This window comes from Xiphias gladius, chromosome 19, assembly GCF_016859285.1.
Source record: "Xiphias gladius isolate SHS-SW01 ecotype Sanya breed wild chromosome 19, ASM1685928v1, whole genome shotgun sequence".
NCBI lineage: Eukaryota > Metazoa > Chordata > Actinopteri > Istiophoriformes > Xiphiidae > Xiphias > Xiphias gladius.
The window spans coordinates 8,831,601-8,852,158 of NC_053418.1; the positions used below are offsets into that span (position 1 = coordinate 8,831,601).

A 20,558-nucleotide genomic window follows, 5' to 3' on the forward strand; every position below is an offset into this window, starting at 1 on the left:
GTGTCACTGGGAATCAGGAGCTGGAGTTAATTTTCTGTCTAGAGTGCTACACAAATTTTCTGGCTCAAGACCTTCTAGTAATTTTCTGTGAATCTGTTTAATCACTGAAGCTCTGGTGGATGCATCAGCAACATACTGGCGTCAAGTTTTAAAAAGATTATAATGGTCATACATAAGAGGGTTTACATCAGCAGTAAGGTGACCCTGTCTCTGGCATTACACATGATTTAGGGTCACCTATTGGTGCTACTGAATATCAGCTGGTGATCTATCTGTGATGCTCAATATGTTGCTAATCTAGCCAGGGTAGTTAAACATCCAATTGTATGATGTGATGAGTTTCTTGCACGAAAGGCTGTCAAAAAGTTGTTTGTTTGTTTTTTAATGAGAAGCACAGAAGACGTTAGACACACTGAGATAATCATTTCTCTCTATATATTAAACTAGGGATGGGGTGGATGTTGAAACTGTTGTTGACCCCTTTCTTGGACAGCCTTGGTGTTTTTTTTTTTCCATTATCTGGATTGAAGTGACCTTGGCATAGTAATGAAAACTGCGTGAACTAAAAGATGTTCTCAGTTTGTCGATTGCTATCGAAGTTACACACAGAATAGGCTGGGACTTTGTGGCTTTGTTCACAATTAATCATCTAATTAAGTGGAAAAAGTAAGTTGGGTGACTCAGAACCATCTTTGAACTTCATAGTGAAATCACAATCAAATATATTTCACCTTAGTGAAAGTAAAAAGGCCAAATGAAAAAAATGAACTTACAGCTATATTGAAACCTTTAAGAAAACTGAATCAAATTTATTGTAAATTACAGTATATAGACATATATTACTTGTTTAAATTCATAACACTATAATTTTAAAATATAAAGATTATTATCAATAAAGTGAGCATTCACTACAATCACTGCAGGTACTGAGAGAGGTTAAGTACATTAAAGTGTTCTCCAAAGCAGATACATTAATAATACTATTTTTGCTTTTAAGGAACTGGAACCTGAAACCAGCTATTTCAGTACATATGACCTAACACTTTTTACAGAAAATAAGGTCCGCAATGTGGTAACTATCGCTATGTCATACCGTGTGGGGTAAATTCTTTTAAATATTATGAGTGATGGATTTGCTGACCACACTGCAAGAGGACAAAGAAGATTTATAATGCCAAATACCAATATAGCCCCACCCCCCATCCCCGCACATGAATTGCAGGGCTTTGTTTACTATAGAGGTACTTCAAACTCTTTTTAACATCTGACAGGATCAGATGAATGACCTACTGTATGTGTGAGGATAAACACATAATTGTGAACTACAGGACTAATTTGAATTCTTTCATAGCTGAAATTTGGTCAAACAAAATTGGATTGCCCCTTACATGACTAATGGCCAGGGAAAGTCCAGATGTCTTTCCCTGTCTCTTTTCGTGGGTGGTGTGTGTGCATGCCGATGCATGCTTGCATGTGTGCACGGTCTGTAACTTCATTATTGTCAAATGTCCTCATAAAGATGGTATGATGGTGAACATCTCTGAAGGAATATCATTTTTCTTGGTCCTTTTTTTCTGGGATTTAAATCTAGGATTAAGGAACAGAATTAGATTTGGGATCAGGGAAATATTATCATTAATGCAAAGACACACAGGTGCAGATTTTTTACTGTATGCAGTATGTATCTTATACACAGTCTCTCTTGCCAGGCTGCAACTAATGACATTTTTCGTTACCAGTTCATTTGAAGATTCGTTTTTCAATTAACTGATTAATCATTTGGTCTATAAAGTGTGAGAAATTAGTAAAGAAATCCCAAAGCAATTTTCAAAAGCCCAAGGTGAATCAAATGGCTTGTTCTGTGCGACCAACATTCCAAAAAAATCTTCAATTTACCAAAACACAGCAAATGTTCAAATAGAAGAAGCAAGAACCAGTGAATTTTGGCATTTTAGTTTTAAAAAATTGGCTTAATGACTTGAAACACTTTGTAACTGATTAAAGTATCTGAGTACTTGCCAAGTAATCAATCACTCATTTCAGCTAGTCTCTCGTGGAAGAGTGTATAATCTTTAAACGAGACAAACATTTCTGTATCCATTTCTATGGTCTGCCACTGAGGCTATCACATCTGTATTCTGTTCATTTTATCTGAACCTTAGACTTGGAGAAATAGGTTTTTTGCCTTTTTAGTTCCCGTAAAGATAGAGGATCGAACGTGCGTGTATTTTTTTGTGTGTTTGTGTGTGCGTGTGTGTGTGTCCTGTTTGTCTGATTCCAGTATTGTTAATCAGATACAGTATATGCCAGATACTGTGTTATGCTGCAGCATTTCATCATAAAGCTGAGGGTATCCCCCCATCACACTGAACACCCACACTTAACACTTCTTATCTCCACCACTCAGTCCCTTATTTGAAATTCACAGTTTATCCGTTTACAAAATTTGACATGCAAAACAGTATGGAGGAAATGCACTGTCTGCCATCTCTGTCAATAGTTTTTTGTTTTTTTTTTATCAGTTTTCTATCTCCGTTTCTCTCTCACTTCCAAAGGTGCTATGACAGTGATGATGATGGCGATGATGATGAATGTTGTATGCTTAGATATAAAAATGGAGCTCAGTGGGCAGTAAGAGCACACAACCATCAGGATCGCCACGACTGAACTTCTGCTCTTGGTTTTTTTATTGTATCGCTTCAGTGTGATTTCCTCCAAATGGTAAGCACTAACTACTAGGAGTCAAAACAAGGAAATAGACGCTGTATACATCTTTTTAAAATTTTTTACTTATTATTTGTGCAGTTAATGCGGCATTTGATCGTTTGTGGGAAAATTGTAGTGTAGTACTTTGATTATTCTGATCACTTTTGCACTATCGTAACATATTTTTTCGACTAAAAGCATTCAGCCAATTAAAATGTGCCATGAACAGATTTTTAGTTTGTTTCTCACTTGAAGATGAAATGGACAATAATCACCAAAAATCATGGGATAATTACTTAGTTTTTTATGCAAGTACTGGATAGTTTTCAATAATCTTCTCCTCCTCTTGCTGTCACTCACTCCTTCAAAAGACTTTGCCTCTGTGGATATTTGGGCTTCTGCTCATCGGCCCAACAGGAGCACATAGACTCAACCACTTTCCAGAAAATTGTACGTCTTATTTATGGTCCACATGTTTTTAATAACAATAAGAATTCTTCCATATCTTCAATGTTTGTACATCTGTTAATCTTGACATGTTAATTAACGTGTTTTCGTGCATGTGTATGTCTCTATGTGTACATTTCTGTCTGTATCTATGTTTGTGTAGTTGTTGTGGCCAAAAGGGGTGAAGAAAATACAGTCACACTGACCTGCAGTACAAAGATCAACCAAACGGTCACATGGATTTTTGAGCATTTTACGACAGAGCATTTAGGGGACAGAGCCCAGCAGGACGGTCAAAATCTGAAATTGTCAGATGTAGATACACCCATGCTGGGAGAATACAGCTGCTGGAGAGGAGAAGAGATGTTATCATCAACCCATCTGTTGCTGGAGGCTTTGGAGGAAGATGAATTAGGTGAGATGCTCATTTCATTTTCCATTTTTTCTACTGTCCATATACTGTAAATGATAGGACTCTCTCCAATAGAGAAACATACAGCCAACATATCCAAAATTAACACTGACAAAGCCAGTCGAAGTCTTGAAATTCTGGAATATTTCTGTCTTTAGTAGAGGAAACTGAAACTTAACAACCACTTAACCATTCTGTGATGCACTTCCAACATAAATGTCTTACATTCCATTTTATTTTCTCTTCGTTTTTTGGTGTGACAAAGTCTAAACCTTTTCCATTAAACTTGTGTCCACTCACTTTGTGTATCTTTACAGATTCTTTGATCAACTGTTCTGCAAATTCTTATGACTGTAAGTTCAGCTGCAACTGGACCAACCCTAGGTACACAGTGGTGCGCCTTGGACTTGGCCATGACTGGTAAATTTAAAAAAAATAAAACATTGACAGTTATAGACAGATAGTTGCATACAGTGTATAAAGATAGACCAACAAGCAGACAGAATGGTACCTTTCTCAGTTACATATTTCACCCAGAGTCTGTTTGCTGCTTTCCTCTGTAGCAGTGAAGGTGTGAAGTCCTGCCACTGGGTCAACAGCAGTAATCAGACGCAGGATGGGGGATTCCAGTTTCAGCTGTCCCACTCCCTCTCACCCTACGCTGAGGAAAGCACCAAGCTCGAACTCACTGCCGAGGCCATCATCAATGACTCCTTCCTCAGGAGAACCAAGAGATTTTATCTCAGAGACATCAGTAAGCTGAGTGAAACTGAGCTAGACCATAGGCATTCAACAGAAGATTATCAAGATTTGAAGTAACCAGCATCTTTTGCACGAAATCACAAAGTTGTTCACAAAGTAAAAAAGTACATTGTTCAGTAACTTTCTGATCAAGTAAAAATGCATTTTCTACACATTATAGAAAACTATAACTACATAAAAGTCATTGTAAAATGAAAATATTTTCAAATAATTGTTATATAGCTACAAAAACAACTGTGACTATTTAAAAATGTAACATTAAAATGTAAGTTAAAAAAAGAAAAGAAGGCAAATTTAAGCAGTCATACAACTGTTCATCTGTAAATCCTTTTTGTATATAAATGCGATTATTGCAGCAAATATTTGTTAATTTACATATATACTTCAACGATTCCTTACAAGATAGACTTTAACCCATACTTTTAACTGTAATTTTTCTTCCTTCAAGTTAAACCTGAGATACCCCAGGTTGTCACGTGTCAGGAGGTGGACCAGGACCTGAACGTGACCATTTATCCACCACCCAGCTGGTCCACTCCTCACAGTTTCTTCAGTCTGGAGCACCAGATTGAATACAGGTTACAAGATGATGGCAAGGTACACACAAGCTTGCACTGAAACAAAGTCTGGTGATCCCTCCACGTCTGCCATTCTCTCCACTAAAGTTTGTTTTCTTATTGTGTGACCTGTCTGACTTTAGATTGGATACTCTTCATCTTCTCTGATACCGAAGAGGGTTAGCGAGCTGAGGGTTCGCTGCAGAGACTCCCTGGTGCTCTCAAAGTGGAGCAATTGGACCCCTTGGAAAAAAGTCATCTACAATAAATCCGGCACTGTCTGCTCCTAGTTTTTCTTTGTTTGTACATGTCTACAATTTTCTCTCATGTCCTCTCACATACCATTTTTCACAATGTGTTTCTGGCTGTCTCCCATTGGCCAAGAGATAACACACACAGCACTCACCAGAAGCTCAGCAATAAGTAAAGAGTTTTGTTTTATGATAGAAGATTGCTAAAGCACACTTTTAGTATTTATTTTTATTAATGACTGTAGTAAAATAGTTTATTTTTGCAAATACTTATTATTCATATTAAATCATGCACACAAAAATTTAAGGAAAGTCTCTCTTGCTACAAAAAGCACTACTATTCCCCAATGTGGGGTCTGGTAACTACAAGAAGTCCTTCTGAGGGCTGATAGAGTTCCATAGGAAATGTAGACAATAGAAATTAGTACTGTAGAGTCACTGTTACCTCTCAAATTACAACACAGACAGTTCTGTGAATCCATACGAAACTATCAGGTAGCAAAATAAAATGTCAAAACAAAAGTCTTGTTTTTTTTTCAAATATTATAAAATGGCTCTCCCCATTTATGTCCATTTAAGGATCCTTGACATTAAAATATAAGGATATCTACGCAATACATAACTTACATAAGACATGCATCAGAAGTTAAATGTGCATTTCAACTGGAGGAGTCCAGTTCAGTCTGCACTTTAGACAGAATTTCACATATCATGTTTCTTGTCCCTGTTATTTCTGTGTGAGTGAGTGGGTGTTGCTGTGTATTTTGGTGGTAGGGTGCTGTGCAAACCAAATGGCTATTAAAAGAGCTTTGTGCTTCCTTCCTTATATATGTTGCTTTTCCTTTGTTGCTCAGGACATGTGTACACTTACTGGCCAGACACATAGAAATCCCTCTTCAATGTAATGCGGTGTCAACCACATGTATGTATTATTTGTACATGGGGGTGGACAAAAAATTAGAAATCTTAAGAGATGAATAGAAAAAAAATTTAGATGGTAGTACTTATAGTTATTAATCACAATTATGTGTCTTACAATACTCCAGTAACAATTATAATGGATGTTTTAACTTATCCTAACAATTGGTCACTGTTTTAATGCCCCTCTAAGTTATTATTAATCGATAAGAATGTTACTCTCTTTTAAAAGACCTGAGGCTATTGATAATATTCGGCTTCTTTTAGTTGGTAAAGAATGAGCAATAGTAGATGTCAGAAGGGAATACTTTTTCAGTACTATTTCATTTAATACCGTCACCTATTTTAGGTAGTTAAACCTACAATTAAATGTGTGGTATTTCTAATGAATAGTCCTTTTAGTACATATTCTTTTAGAAGAAGAGGACCAAATAAGAATAAGTGAGACAGTATGGCTTAAAAGGAGAAGTTACTTTTGTCAGTAGCTGTAAGCTACACTATAATGCTAAGAATATTTGTATATACTGTATACTTATATATACATGTATACATACAGTATGTATTAAATAAATTGTACCTTTGATTGCATTTGTCGCTTGCTTGAAGAAAAATACAAGGGATGGTAATGACTTTAAACTTAATTTCTAAAAGCTCTGAACTGAAGAAGGCATGGTAATTGTTCATTTTTATTATAATTATCATTATTATTTCAATTGTTTTCTTGGCAGCTGGAAATGTTCAATGTTGTTTGAATTTTATTGCTAAACAAAAGGAATTATTGTAGTTGATTTTTTTTAATATTGCACTTCATTTGTATAAAAATCTTCAAGAGATAAAAATACAAGCCAATCCCTCAACTTTACAAGTGAGTTTTCGAAATGTTTTCTCTTTAAGCAAGTCTGGGTAAATGCCCTTTCAATTTTATGATAATTTAATGGATGGCTCATTGAATATTACACACATATTATATAATAACACTTTGATAACTAATTACTGTGAGTTAACAGGTTTATGCCAATCTAATTGGAAATCTGAAAAAACACGCACCACTGAAGCACAATATCAACTGGTGATAAGAGCCTGAAGGTGGGCCTTGCAATACTTATTACCCACTATTGACACCCTGATTTGAGGACAGTCCCTGTGTCAAGATTTAAGACCTACTGTGTGACATTATTGGACCAAGATTTTCGCATATTCCCAAACTGGCCCTTTTCCCCAAATACAGTTTGACACGTAACAGTAGGAAAAACACAGGTGTACAAAGTAAAATGAATGATGGCTGAATTCCATTTAGCTGCTTCGGTTTCAGAGTCCTGGTATTGTGCATTGTGATTCACTGTCACACTGTCAGGGCTTAGTGGGGCGCTTCAAAAGCCATTGTTAAAGAAATAGTTTAACGTTTTGTGATTGTGTCTGTATGATAAATGTGAAGCTATCACCATGAGCCGGTTAGCTTAGCTTAGTGTAAAGACTGGAAACACGGAGAAACAGCAAGCATGGCACTATGGAAAGATAACAAAATCCATCTTCGAGCACCTCGGTGACTGATTTACATGTTATATTTTGTTTGTTAAATCCAGTCCTGGAAACTCTTCATCAACCTGAGGTGGCCAGGTAACTGGCAGACACTGGCCAAGAAATTGTTTGGCACATAATCCTTTTTATAACCACAAAATTGTTATTACAATTCAGTTTTTCTGTGGATTAAACAAATGATTAAAAAAACATGTTAAATAGTGAGCTTTAGAGGTGTAGGCGGGTTTTTTACCTTTGGACAGCCAGGCTAGCTGTTTTCCTGTGTTTTCAGTCTTTGTGCTAAAAAAAGCTCAGACGCCGCTGGTTGTAGCTTCATATTTACCATACAGCGATGAGAGTGGTACCAAACTTCTCATCTAATTCTTAGCAAGAAGGCAAATAAGTGAATTTCCCAAAATGTCTAACAATTACTTTAATGTTTTTCCTGCTGTGTCTACTGTGATATGAATCTGCCAACCATCAGTTTCCCTAATTAACTGGGGATTTGCTCAGACACTTCTAACTACCTGGGTAGATTTGGAAACAGCGGTACATTTTGCAAAGCGGGTTAAAAATTTTAAAGTCATGCAGTAGACACATGAGTCCCGACGATTCTGGAAGTGCCTTCTGAACGACCCTCTGGGCTTTTCAAACATTAAACTCCGATAATTTTTTAAAGAAACCGATGGTTTCCTCTATGACCATTAATGTCAGGCCTGTGCAGTATAATACATGAATAGCAAAAACTGGGGTTATTGCCAGACAGGCTAGGATATAAAAACTGTAGGCTACACACTGCACAGGGAGTTGTATCAGTTCCAGAAAACGGGGGGGGGCCCGCGGCCCCCGCGGCCCCCCAGCACGTTAATTCGGCTTTGTACCACATGCGCATGACAGGAAGAGTGATTCCGGTTGCTAACCTGCTGCTCTGTTGCTCACTGGCCTAGCCACAACCTGTGCTACACACGGACCAAATGCCCCTGCCAAAATTTAAGCCACGCTGAGCAACGCAACGTTGCAAATGTCTTGAACATGGCCAAGGTTGTTGGCACAGCAGCTTTAGTTTTGTACCTGTGGAGTGTTTTCTTGCCGTTCAGTCGCATGTCAGGTGAGAGGCGAGTTTCAAAGGCTAGCTAACAGCTACTTTAGCTAACGGCCGGTGTTAGCTGAGGCGTTTATTTAACCTTTCTTTACACACGTGCAGGAAGTCAAGTGCAGAGGTGTGCTGTGTCACATTCCCTGTGAATTTCCATCGCTTATCGCTCTGCTGCTGCGGTTAACCAGCACTGACTTCATGCTGATGATGCAGTTACACGCATATCTGAGTTCGGATAGTCGTGGTAAGTGTTTTTTTGTTGTTGTTTTTTTTTTTTTAACTGCTTCAGGTCTTGGGATCAATGAGCTGCTGTATTTCCGGGTCATCAGTCCAGAGGATATAGGGTACATCTTCAGTGCAGCACCTGCTAAAGACTTTGGAGGAGATTTTGTAAGTACTCTTTCTTCATTTGAATTTAATTTTCTCGAGTCTCAGACACACGTGTTGCACGCCCCCTCTAATCACATTACTCTTCTCTCCCTTGGTTACCAGACATCATTTTATGATGAGATTTTCCTGGTGCCAGCAGACCCAGCAGATGGCTGCTCAGACTTAAAGGACGGAGAAATCATTCAGGGACAAGTAATCCTCGTGGAAAGAGGGTATGTAAACATGCTGCAGCACTAGTTATTGAGGATGTGAAAACAAACTAGGGATGGGAAACTGAAACTGTAAGCTTGGGTGGATCCATTTAGCAGTTGAGGGGTGGGAAAGGAGACTAATTGAAGCTGTGGCCTGGGACTGAGCTTAAGATAAGCAGCCCAGGGTGTGTCTGTAAGAAAAGAAGGCAATTGAGTAGACTACTAGTAAGGAAACTGTGATAAGTGTATGTGTGGTTCTAATCTTGATTGTCCTATCATAGCCTGAAGAGGACAGTTTGAGCTGCTGTATTGTAGGTGCAAGTCATGTGTTACCTCTGGTATTTAAAAAAAAAGTATCAAAAAGACTAATTTATTCTCACTATAATTGATATTTTAAGTTTATTCATTTGTATTCTACATTTTTTGAACAAAGGCATATGCACATAAGAGTATACCTCTGACTGAGGGGGCACCTTTGCACGCAAGACTGGCATTAAAATAGAATGTTCATGTGGCCATTTTTACAATTCACGCTTAGTAAATTTTCTTGATTGTTGTACAGTTGTTTCTTTTATAAAGGTTGTAAATAGGGAAAAAGTCTTTCTTTTGTAGCAGAACACTAGCCGCTAGAAAATGTAGTAGTAACTGAAAAACCATGTTTAACATATAAGGGTCGACACAGTTTATCAGACCTGACTGCACAACCCCAGTCCCAAACTGAGTTGTACTTGGTTGGACACTGCTTGGCAGACACTCTCTTAAGCCTAAATTGAACTCTTTCAGCTTTAAAGATGTTTTAAACATAATGGCAGTAAGCTATTTTTCTGGCTATTTAATAAATACCAAGACACTAACGTGTCATGTTGAATATTTAGTGTAATTTGGGGGTTATACAGAGAACGTTGGTAATATTACAACTTGTTTTTGCTGGCACATTTTAAAATAGTTTCTCACATTTCTTTCTCTGTTTTCCTGCAGAGGTTGCTCCTTTGTACAAAAGGCCCAACATGTGGAGGAAGCAGGGGGCAAAGCTGTTTTGATTGCTGATAATGCAGTGGACAATGACAGTCAGTACCTTGATATGATCACTGATGGAACCACTGCCAAACCAAGCATACCTGCTCTATTTCTGCTGGGACGTGACGGGTAAGACAGATGCAGACATGCGAACAGTCATTCTGAGCTTTTGTTATTTTGTAGAAGCATTTATATAACATAGTTTGGGACATTAACAAATTTTGTTCCTCTTTTCTCTGTTTTCTAGGATGATGATCAGACGATCTCTTCAGAGACAAGCACTGCCGTGGGCTGTCATTTCCATTCCTGTCAATGTTTCCTCTTTGGCCTCATTCCCCCTCAAGCAGCCGCCATGGACACTGTGGTAGAAGTGCCGCACACCAACAACTTCATCCACTTCCTATATCAGTCAACATTGTTTCCTCCGTGTCTAATCAGCAGCCAATAAACTCACAGCCTTGCAGGGAAAGTCTTTGGTGGTAGTTAACAAATTCACTTAACAAATTCACACACACTAGTGATGAACCAATAAAATGAATAATGACAGTAATGATCATGACATAATGATCATGCTTACATACACAACCAAAGGCATGTGCAGAAACCTCTTTGCAAACCTCTTTGTTGGAACCCTTGTAAAAGTCAGACAAACAAGAAACATGAATGCTCAGTGCCTATCTGAAATTTCAATAATTAGCCATGCAATGGTCATGATTATGAGTGTGTCTTCCAGGAGAGCAATTTCTAGGAATCTGTGTTCAGATGATCTGTTGTGCACAAGTGAGTGATGAAACTGGAAAATTTGATATGCATACATACAACACATACAGATTGAAGCACACCGTTTCTTCTATCTTGTCTAATAGTACAAGTGGTTGCGTAGGCCACTATAGGAAAGGAGAAAAAAAACAGGCTATGACAACATATGCTATACTTGACTACGATACAGCATACTGGGAATGTCGTCTCACTGTAAAAATGTAAATAAAGTCCTGTTTATCTGCATGAACTTGAACAGGGTAGCCCTCTGATCAGAAATGAAAATTCTTTTTCTTATGGTAAATAAATATAAAATGAAACTTCTTGTTTATTGCCTTTCTGAGGTAAAACTTTAAAGGCTATACAAACATTTTTGTCCACTTTAGCCTGAAGCCTAATCACCTAGACTACTGTAGTAGTATAATCTACTCGTAGTATAATCAATACTCCTGATCCAGACAAATGTGTACACTGCATTTTAGATAAACAAGAATGACACAGCGATTACAAAGTAAAGCTAATAAAAAGGGGGCTGTCTGACAAATAGTCTTCCTGAATTGGAAGAAGTACAATTGTACAATTTATGACGATATTAAAATGCTGCAAAGTACATAAAATAAATTAAAGACATCTGTTGTTCCCTGCCAAAGTTACCCCGAGAACAGTTCTTGTAAAGCCCCAAGCGGTATTAGCCAGTACAGGAGATCCTGTATTACTTGCAGCGCTCTGCAGAAAAAAATGTTACAATTCAAACCTATTGGATTACCTCCTCACCAATTAATCACGGTCCTAGAGGATATCCCAGTAAACCACCTTTTTTATACATTCAAAGTGAATAACGTTGCCTATTGAAGGTTGTACACATCGCAACTGGTGACCAGAAGCTAGACTGCAACAATAATAAAAATAATGTGGGAACAAAGCCATTAGTGGGAGCACGCCAGCTTGTCAGTGAAAAAGAAATCATCCCCCATCTTGTATTTTATATGGACTATAGCTGCACTAAAGTTTGTTAAAATAACATGCAAAGCAGTCACTTGGAGTTTTTTGCAGTTTAATCTGGAATAATATTACCTAAAAAAAATCAAATGTATTTACCATATAGGTCTATAATTTTTTGTTTTAGTTGTTTGATTTCATATGACTGCACAAATGTCAATTGTCCGTGCAGTTGACAGAATCCGATAGTTATTAAAGCTATCCCAAACTAATAGTTGCAACTTAAATCCCATCTCAGTTGTCTGCAGATGCTAACCTTGTACTCTAAATTGGCTTCAGATGGTGCTGACTTGACCTAAGATGTAACAGTAAAATTGCAAAGGAGATTTTCCACAATCACAATAAACTTTTATTATGGATATTCAATATGAATTGGAAAAGAAAATACCTTATTTATTGCCAAATATACAGATATTGTTGATCTTTGTACTTCGTTTAATCAGCAGAAAGAAATTATAATTTAAGCACCATTTGTTTTTTTCCTTTCTCCTTAGAAATCCCTTTCACTTTTTGCCCTACTAAAAAACCAGAGCCCAATCAAGCCAATAGAGTTGAAAAATTGCTTATACATTGCACAAAAATGTTTGTTGTTATTACATGTCAAGACCCATTTCAGTTCAGTTTCTCTTTAAAGAGACTAATTAATTGCTAATTTAGAATTGTTATTGCCTTATTTAAAACACAGTTGACTTGGATAGTTAATATCTTTTTATTAAGTTAGCCTAAATGTGGGGTTTAATTTAAAATTGGATTGTAGGATTAGATTTTTGATTTCCGCACAATCCAAATAAGATGTTGGAAACTCTCTTAAAGTACATCCAACCAACCTTTTTTGGGTCGTTTGCAGCAGCAGATTTTGCTCCAGCCAGTTTTCCCCGCAGGGCCGCCCTGAGGGAAGAGCTCGCCCACCGGCAGAGGGCCCGAGTACACATCGTTGCTCCCGGACGATACTCAGCGGGTCCGTGGCGTCGTTTTTAAAGTCAACATACGGTAGCCTACATCCCTGTCACCCGAAACGCAATCTTATAGATTATATTCGGGCCCCACAGCAGCAGAAAAAAAAACCCCATCATCCAAAACTATTGTGATCAACAAGCACTCTTTCTTACTGTCTCTCTCTCTCGCAGCTGCTGGTACCTGGTCACAACTGTCATGGTCGCTTTAGCGACAACTATCACCGGCAAACTCGTTGTGTTGTGTAGTTCTGCCTCCCCGGCTTTGGATAACGGAGCAGCTGACCCTAAACATGCACCCCAAGTCCCATTTTTAGAAGCGAAGCCATCCCGCACACGGAAGAGAAATCGATAGAAAATGCTTCACAGACAGTAAACTACTTGTGTTCAGCAGAAATGTAAAGCGATTTTGTCCTGACAGCGGTTAGAGTCAGCACAGAGGGGAACGGGTGAAACGGGGATGGCGAGGATCGTGATAGGGAAGTGACTGAACGGCGGAATAAAACAGGGATCCACTCGTGTTCTGAAGCCGTTTTCTGAGGACCACCCTGTAATTTCCATGTTGATGTTGAGGGATGGGATGTGGGCTGTAGGAGGAGACAGTGACAGTGGTAGGCTGATAACTGATTTTAAAATGTTATTGTTTTTAAATTTCACTGAATTCGTTGTTAATTCTTATATATAAAATATAATTTTTTTTTTTTTTTTTTGCTGATAAGAGCATAGCCTACACATGTGGACCTGAACCTTTGGCATCCACAAAACTACTGAACATGTCTTACCCTAGAACTCACTTGTAGTATGGTTGTATAAGCAGGTGTATATAGCCTGTGCTAGTTCCTCAAGTTGATAAATGCTGCAAAGATATTCCTCGTTTTCACCAGAGAACGTGTTCTTCTAAAATGAGTGCAAAGGCTCAGAGTAGTTATGTGTTGATTGGCAGACCCCCCCTTTTTTTTTTTTGCCACAATAATAATCCCTGCTTTGAGTTGATTTGAAGTCTGTACTAGTTGGAGCCACTGTTTACAGATATTGTAATTATTATATCAAACTTACTGGACTTATACCAATACTGCACTCGCATTTTATCGTTCTGTCTGCCAGTTGCAACAGTTTTCGTTTCAGTTTTCGTTTATAGACAGCATGTAACTGTCATTGCCCGTCTACAACTCTTATTGCACCCCCAGTCCTCCACGGAGGGGGGGGCCAGGCGTTGCCTTGAATTTTCCATAATGAGGCTTCTTACAGTTTTTGATGAGTTTTTCCTTGTCTTCAGAGAGCTCTGGCTTGGCCAGGATCTGATTGCTAATATAAGTGGGTCTGTAAACTCCACTGATCCTTGTACCCTATGTGACAAGCTATAGACTGGGATACTGTGAATAATATAAAGGGTTGAGAGACGTATAGCTGGATCCGAGTGCAGAGTCCAAAGAACACAATCACTTCCCAGCTTCATGCAATACCTGCCCCACCACTCTTATAGATCAGTCACTGTCATTGGGCCTTAGTGTTCCTCGGATTTCTAGACTCTAACTATATTTAAAAAACCAAGGAGGGTCTAAATCATCTTGACAACCCCTGTGCACAGCATCAGCACTTTAAGCCAGCGAGACCAATGCATGTTTCCTATTCTTTTGGCTTGCCATCCTCCCCCATGCCGCAATATGATAAGTTCGGTTGATAAACTGCATGTGTTAGAGCCCTAAAAAGCATTACACACTGTTATAGACCCAATAAGTTGGAGGCAGCTAAAAGGTGTTCTTAACCTCTGTAAGGCCACATTTCTTGTTTCTTTTTGCTAAAGGTGCAAAAAGCTCAGGACGGCCGTTTGGATTTATGATTTCCTTTATTTAATTCGTGAGATACTTTGAATCTGAGAGATTTAATCTGAAGTCCTCTACAGTATGTGTTGGCCTTTGTGGTTCCACGGAGTAAACAAGGTTTGCTTAGTGTCTGAGGTTAACAGGAGCTGCCTGGCCTGAATACAAACATTTAATTCTGCGGTCCTTTCAGATAGCCTTTTTACAACAAACATTTAATTCATATATGAATAGAGAATCAAATGTATGAAAAGTGTGTTTATTCAACCTCTTTCACTTGGAGAAAACAGAAAATGAGAAAAACTACGCCTGTGATTATTTGTTGTTTATTCATATATGGATTTAAAGTACAAAACTCTTATCAGAGAAGTTTATTAGGTTTTCTCTCCTTCTCATTGCTAATTTGATGCAACTTTTTCTTTTCAAGTCGTCAGTGAAGCATGGACAGCGGGACAAATTAACCTATAGGTAATTTACCACGACCAAAGACACTTTGGAAACACCAGTGATGATAGGAGTGTTTTCCTTTACATAATTCTCATTAAACCAGTGCACCAGGTTGTCTGCTTGTCCTTTTAATCTGGACAGATGTCATCTGGATACAAACTTTCCAGTCAAGCAGCCAGCTCTGTCCACCTACGCCCACACATCATTATGGCAAATTAATTTACTATAAAAGGTAAACTTTAAAAAAAAAAAAAAAAAAGAAACTTACACATTATTTGCCATTCGTTTAATAATTTAGATTTTTCAGACCTGCCCCTGGTGCGAATACAAACTACTGAGTACCACTGCCTCTCAGACTACAGCACAGCACTATAGTTAAACATTTGATAGGAGCAGGCTTCCTGTTTCAGCGTGGGGTCGTTACCGGGACACTTTCACTGAAGCAACATCTGGTGAAACATTAGCACGGCCTTGTAGGATCCAGTGATGGAAACCTTTCAGATCATAGAGTCTGCATCAAAAGCCCTTAGACTGTATATTGAGTGTGCCATTAAAAAAAAAACAGTTGATTAGAATAACATGCTGAATGGATTCAATTTCCAGGGCTATTCTTTGTCTGCCTTCACATGACAGGAGTCGACTCTGAGGAGAGGGGTTATAGACAGTTTAAATGAGCAGTGAATGCATCACCGGATACAAATCAACATAAATAGGCCGAACAGGGAAGTGAATTTTGTTTGGGGTTTCCCCACAGTGTCTGCCTCCCTCCGTTACCTCCTCTTGCACCCCGGGCACAGCCTGCCCCACACTGTCCTCACCGCGGCCTCCCTCAGAGCCGGACTCCCCCAGATGTACACAGACGGTGTGCACACGGCGTTCAAGCGAGCCATGATGGCGAAAAGATTGGTGGCCTCGTTCCTAAACGTCAGCCCCCTTCCCATCACAAATCTGACGATGATATTCACAAAAGAGGGGCACCACAACACCAGGAAGCTTATGACAACGAAAATGATGATCCTTAGCGATTCCCTTTTGCTTTCTCTCTCGGCGCTGGCAGGGTGTCTTTCCAGCTGGAACCGGGCTATAACGTACAGCTTGACCGTCATGACCACTTTGGTGAGCACGATCAGCTGAAAAAAGACAATGCTGAACACGTACAGCTGCATCGCCTTGGGAAGGGGCAACACATTCCTGGCGAGCAAGTGAGCAAAGTTGTAAACCCAGCAGTAGACGTTAACGCCAATCACAAACTGTCTGGTGACGAAGCGGCTGTAGACGAACGGGTGGCACACGGCGAAATACCGGTCGAACTGTGCGAACAAAAATGTCAGTATGTTGACGCCTAGGAGTGACGGTAAAACATTGTAAGTCCCGCGTCTAGACGGGTACCCCTCCTGAACATCAAACAGCCCGAGATAGTAGACCGAGAACCCGACCAGCGTGTCGCAAATGCTGGTGTTCAGCATGAAAATGAACCGGTTCTGGACGCGCAGCGCCCTGGTGGCCGAGATACCGATGACCACCGTCCCGGCCACGAGGACAGTGGCTGTCGCGAATAAAATCTGAAAGATGAAGATGAAGTAGTCCCCGGGACTGTCGAAGTCCACCGAGAGAGGCACGGCTCCTGTCATAGAGTGAGTGATGTTGGAGAGGAGCATTGTTTGTGCGCCAGTGGTTGGGTGCCGCCGTTATTTTATATCTAAGACCCACCGTACCGTGAAGTCACCGGCCCGGATCTCTTGAGATGATTTGATGTAATGCCCCCCCCCAAAAAAAACAAAACCTTAACACCAGCCTCATGCAGAAGTCCTGTGGGGAATTTAGTTTGTCCTTTAACAGTACTGCTTTGGTCCTATTCTTTCTTCAGCACATGCGGCACATTTATTAAGCTTTTTTTTCTTTTTCTTTTTTTGGTCCTGTTATGTAACAAAACGTCCTCATCCTGATGCAGCAACAATATAAAAAAAACAATAAGTTCTAATCATATGTGATCATGAACGTAAACATAAAATGTTTCCTTTGCTACCAAAAAAAAAATAATAATAATAATATTTCCAAGGTAACTGAACCTGATAGAGACAACACAACATCGGAACAGATTGCCACATATCACTGCACTGATAGTATATGCTAATTTACAAGAGCTTGCGTCACTCGTTTGAGCTGTATTTGATCCAACGATTGTCTTTGAACGGGAGGAAGCATCTACTACAGTTCTCCCTGCCTGAGATTTAAAAATAAGGCGATTTTATTTTTTATTTTTTTTTATTGTATCTTATCAGCACAGAGATGTATAATTAAACACGGTGACATAAATTAACCAAATGAAACAACTCTTTAAAAAAAAAAAAAAAACTTAGAGGAATGGACGACGAAATATGTGTTCAACTTAATTTGCCGGTGCCAGGCCCGGTGGTCAATCAAGCTGATTTGAACCATCTTCATCGTTGGTGTTTGTGAGACATAAAATCTCGCGTGGTTAAAATATCACCGTGGACTTAAGGCTCTGTTTTAAAAACAAGGGACGTTTGATTTTGGTTTTTCTGGTGTTCTTGTATGTCCTTCGTTCGTCGGGTTGGTAGAGGTGACTTCAGCAGCAGCGGCTGTCCACGACGCACAGAATGCCGACACTTTACGACAGGTCGACGCTATCACACGGTAATGAGGTCACTTTCACTGGGATTCATCGGGGCTCTCTATTGGATATTATCAGTACATTGTCCAGAGTACGTTCAATTTATGAATAGTGTTTAAAAGTTTTGATGTAGTAGAGAAAACTTTCAGTATTCATTTAGGGGCCGAAAAAAAGGTGTTACTCTGTCAGGGGCCAGACTCGCCCGCAGTCCACGGTAGGCCAGTCCAGCCCGCTAGTTATTTACAGTTTTTGAAATGTTTCAAACTATTTTATTGACTTATTGGAAAATATGGGTTTGGAAATCAAGTAAACTTATCTCGAGCTCTTTGGCACTACAGATGACAGAGTGAGGTCCGGCAGCAAAGTCAAATATATTGTCGTTACAGCCGGGCTCGGCTTCTTAATGCAACGTTGCCCAACTGCTCCCCTGGACGAATTTCTCCCACACGCTTATAAATCCACACATTCCTCAGGAAGACCGTGTTCGTTAATTCAATGACATGTCATTTTCAACGTTCTCAAAAAAAAAAAAAAAATTAAAAATTCATTGGATAATTGAAGTATAAAGACGAGTGAATGACCTTTGTGGAGGTACTGTCCTTATAGATAGTAAAGATTAAGGTAATATATTCAAATAGTTGATTATTTGAACTCAAATTCAACGCACCATTTACATACGAACTACTCTATAACACTTGTTATAATGTGCGACAGCAAGCTGGTGGAGCTGTGCACGCACAACACAAAAAAAGCAACCTTTTCTCCTGTAACATTTCAAAATACTATATCAGGTTTAGCTTTGAAAAAAAGGAAAAGACACACGGTCCCTTTTCGCCGAGTCCTTGCAGTAGTTGCCGGCGGGGACCCCGTGAACACATTTTTTTTTTTTTTTTACAGTCAGTGACTCTTCATCGGCCATTTCCATTCACAGGACAGGGGCCATTTCTGAGACGGAAACAGGTTAACAGCCGTGTATCACAAGTTTTCTACGGGGAGAAAGGACCGGCATCTTGATAGCGGTTAGGTACATTTAACCTCTGACCTCCTGCAGCACCTCGGGCACGCTCTGCCCCACACTGTCCTCGCCATGGCCTCCCGCAGAGCCGGACTCCCCCAGATGTACACAGACGGTGTGCACACGGCGTTCAAGCGAGCCATGATGGCGAAAAGATTGGTGGCCTCGTTCCTAAACGTCAGCCCCCTTCCCATCACCAGTCTGAGCACGATATTTACGAAAGAGGGGCACCACAACACCAGGAAGCTTATGACCACGAAAATGATGATCCTTAACGATTCCTTGTTGCTTTCTCTCTCGGCGCTGGGAGGGTCTCTTTCCAGCTGGAACCGGGCTATAAAGTACAGCTTGACCGTCATGACCACTTTGGTGAGCACGATGACTTGCAGGCTGACCATGCTGAAAACATACAGCTGTATTGCCTTGGGAAGGGGCAAGAAATTTGCCACGATCGACTGAGCATAGACGTGAAGCCAACAGTAGGCGTTTGCAGAGATGACCACGCGCCGGGTGACGAAGCGCGTGTAGAGGAACGGGTGGCACACGGCGAAATACCGGTCGAACTGGGCGAATAAAAATGTCATTATGTTCACCCCAAGGAGAGAAGGTAACATATTGTAAGTTCCGCGTCTAGACGGGTACCCCTCCTGAACATCAAACAGCCCGAGATAGTAGACCGAGAACCCGACCAGCGTGTCGCAAATGCTGGTGTTCAGCATGAAAATGAACCGGTTCTGGACGCGCAGCGCCCTGGTGGCGGAAATGGTGACGACCACCGGTCCGGCCACGAGGACGGCGGCTGTAGCGAACACAAGTTGAAAAAGAAAAATCAGGTAATCAGCGGCGCTGTCGAAGTCCACCGAGAGACGCAGTCCCCCTGTTAGAGAGTCTGTGATGTTGGAGAGCAGCATCGTTTCAATAGAGCAGCCTGAAATTTTTTTGGTCTTTATATAGCGCGTTGATAAGGCACTGTCCACGTCGTCCCAGACTGTCTCTCCCCCAAGAGGCATGACCTAATCCCACTTAACATTATCACTGAATAGGTTTTTTGTTTGTTCGAATAACCTGATACACATTTAAGTTTAATTTTTCTTTTCTTCAAGGCATTTTCAGTTAAAACTCCGGGCAATAGGTCTACATTTTTTCGGCTATTTCAGTTTCCCTCTTTTGTTTGGGGAGACAAAATGACATTTAACAGAGACATAAAAGGGACTTCAGAGTGTTCATACAGAGGAGGCACCCTCTCTAATCAAATACCTACAAACATCGCTGTCCTAGATTGTTGTAATATTAAAAACCAAACAATAATCAGCACAAATGCAGACCCATTGTCAGTACCCGCCTATGTTCTACACGTCTAATGCTGCAGAAAAGAAACAAAAATAAGTGCCATACAGGCAAACAAACAAATAAATGACCGGATTTTGGATATTACCAAACATGGGAACAAAGTTGAAGTAATATGGATTTGTTGTGACCTCAACAAGATTATTATTTTTAAATACTTGGATGAAAATCCTTTGAAGTCAATGTCTGCCTGAAGTCTGGAACCCATGGACAACGTCAAATGCTGAGTTTTCTCCTTTGAGATGCTTTGCAAGGCCTTTACTGCAGCCGTCTTCAGTTGGGGCTTCTTTGTGGGTCTCTCTGCCCTCAGTTTTGTCT

At 39.9% G+C, this 20,558-nt stretch overlaps 4 protein-coding genes across 5 annotated transcripts; 2 read left to right on the plus strand and 2 right to left on the minus strand.

Annotated features, from left to right (window-relative positions):
• Positions 1–2,649: 2,649 nt before the first annotated feature.
• Positions 2,650–5,279, plus strand: si:dkey-88e18.2 (interleukin-12 subunit beta). 2 transcript variants are annotated; one of them, XM_040155920.1, is made up of 7 exons: positions 2,650–2,721; positions 3,078–3,156; positions 3,317–3,568; positions 3,883–3,985; positions 4,129–4,319; positions 4,776–4,924; positions 5,028–5,279. In XM_040155920.1, exons 1-7 carry the CDS (start codon positions 2,719–2,721, stop codon positions 5,172–5,174), a joined length of 924 nt encoding a protein of 307 aa, XP_040011854.1. In that variant the 5' UTR covers positions 2,650–2,718; the 3' UTR covers positions 5,175–5,279. The 2 variants fall into 2 exon arrangements, with proteins under 2 accessions (XP_040011854.1, XP_040011855.1); XM_040155921.1 differs by having other exon boundaries at positions 4,993–5,121.
• A 3,174-nt stretch (positions 5,280–8,453) lies between these two features.
• On the plus strand, positions 8,454–11,344 carry LOC120804799 (protease-associated domain-containing protein 1-like). The gene is made up of 5 exons (XM_040154435.1): positions 8,454–8,679; positions 8,957–9,057; positions 9,160–9,269; positions 10,227–10,394; positions 10,513–11,344. The coding sequence occupies exons 1-5, from the start codon at positions 8,604–8,606 to the stop codon at positions 10,631–10,633; spliced, it is 576 nt and encodes a 191-aa protein (XP_040010369.1). The 5' UTR covers positions 8,454–8,603; the 3' UTR covers positions 10,634–11,344.
• Positions 11,345–16,013: 4,669 nt separating this feature from the next.
• On the minus strand, positions 16,014–16,901 carry LOC120804919. Its single transcript, XM_040154649.1, has one exon. The coding sequence runs from the start codon at positions 16,899–16,901 to the stop codon at positions 16,014–16,016; it is 888 nt and encodes a 295-aa protein (XP_040010583.1).
• A 1,997-nt stretch (positions 16,902–18,898) lies between these two features.
• On the minus strand, positions 18,899–19,804 carry LOC120804920. The gene has a single exon (XM_040154650.1). It carries the CDS (start codon positions 19,802–19,804, stop codon positions 18,899–18,901), a length of 906 nt encoding a protein of 301 aa, XP_040010584.1.
• Positions 19,805–20,558: the final 754 nt, after the last annotated feature.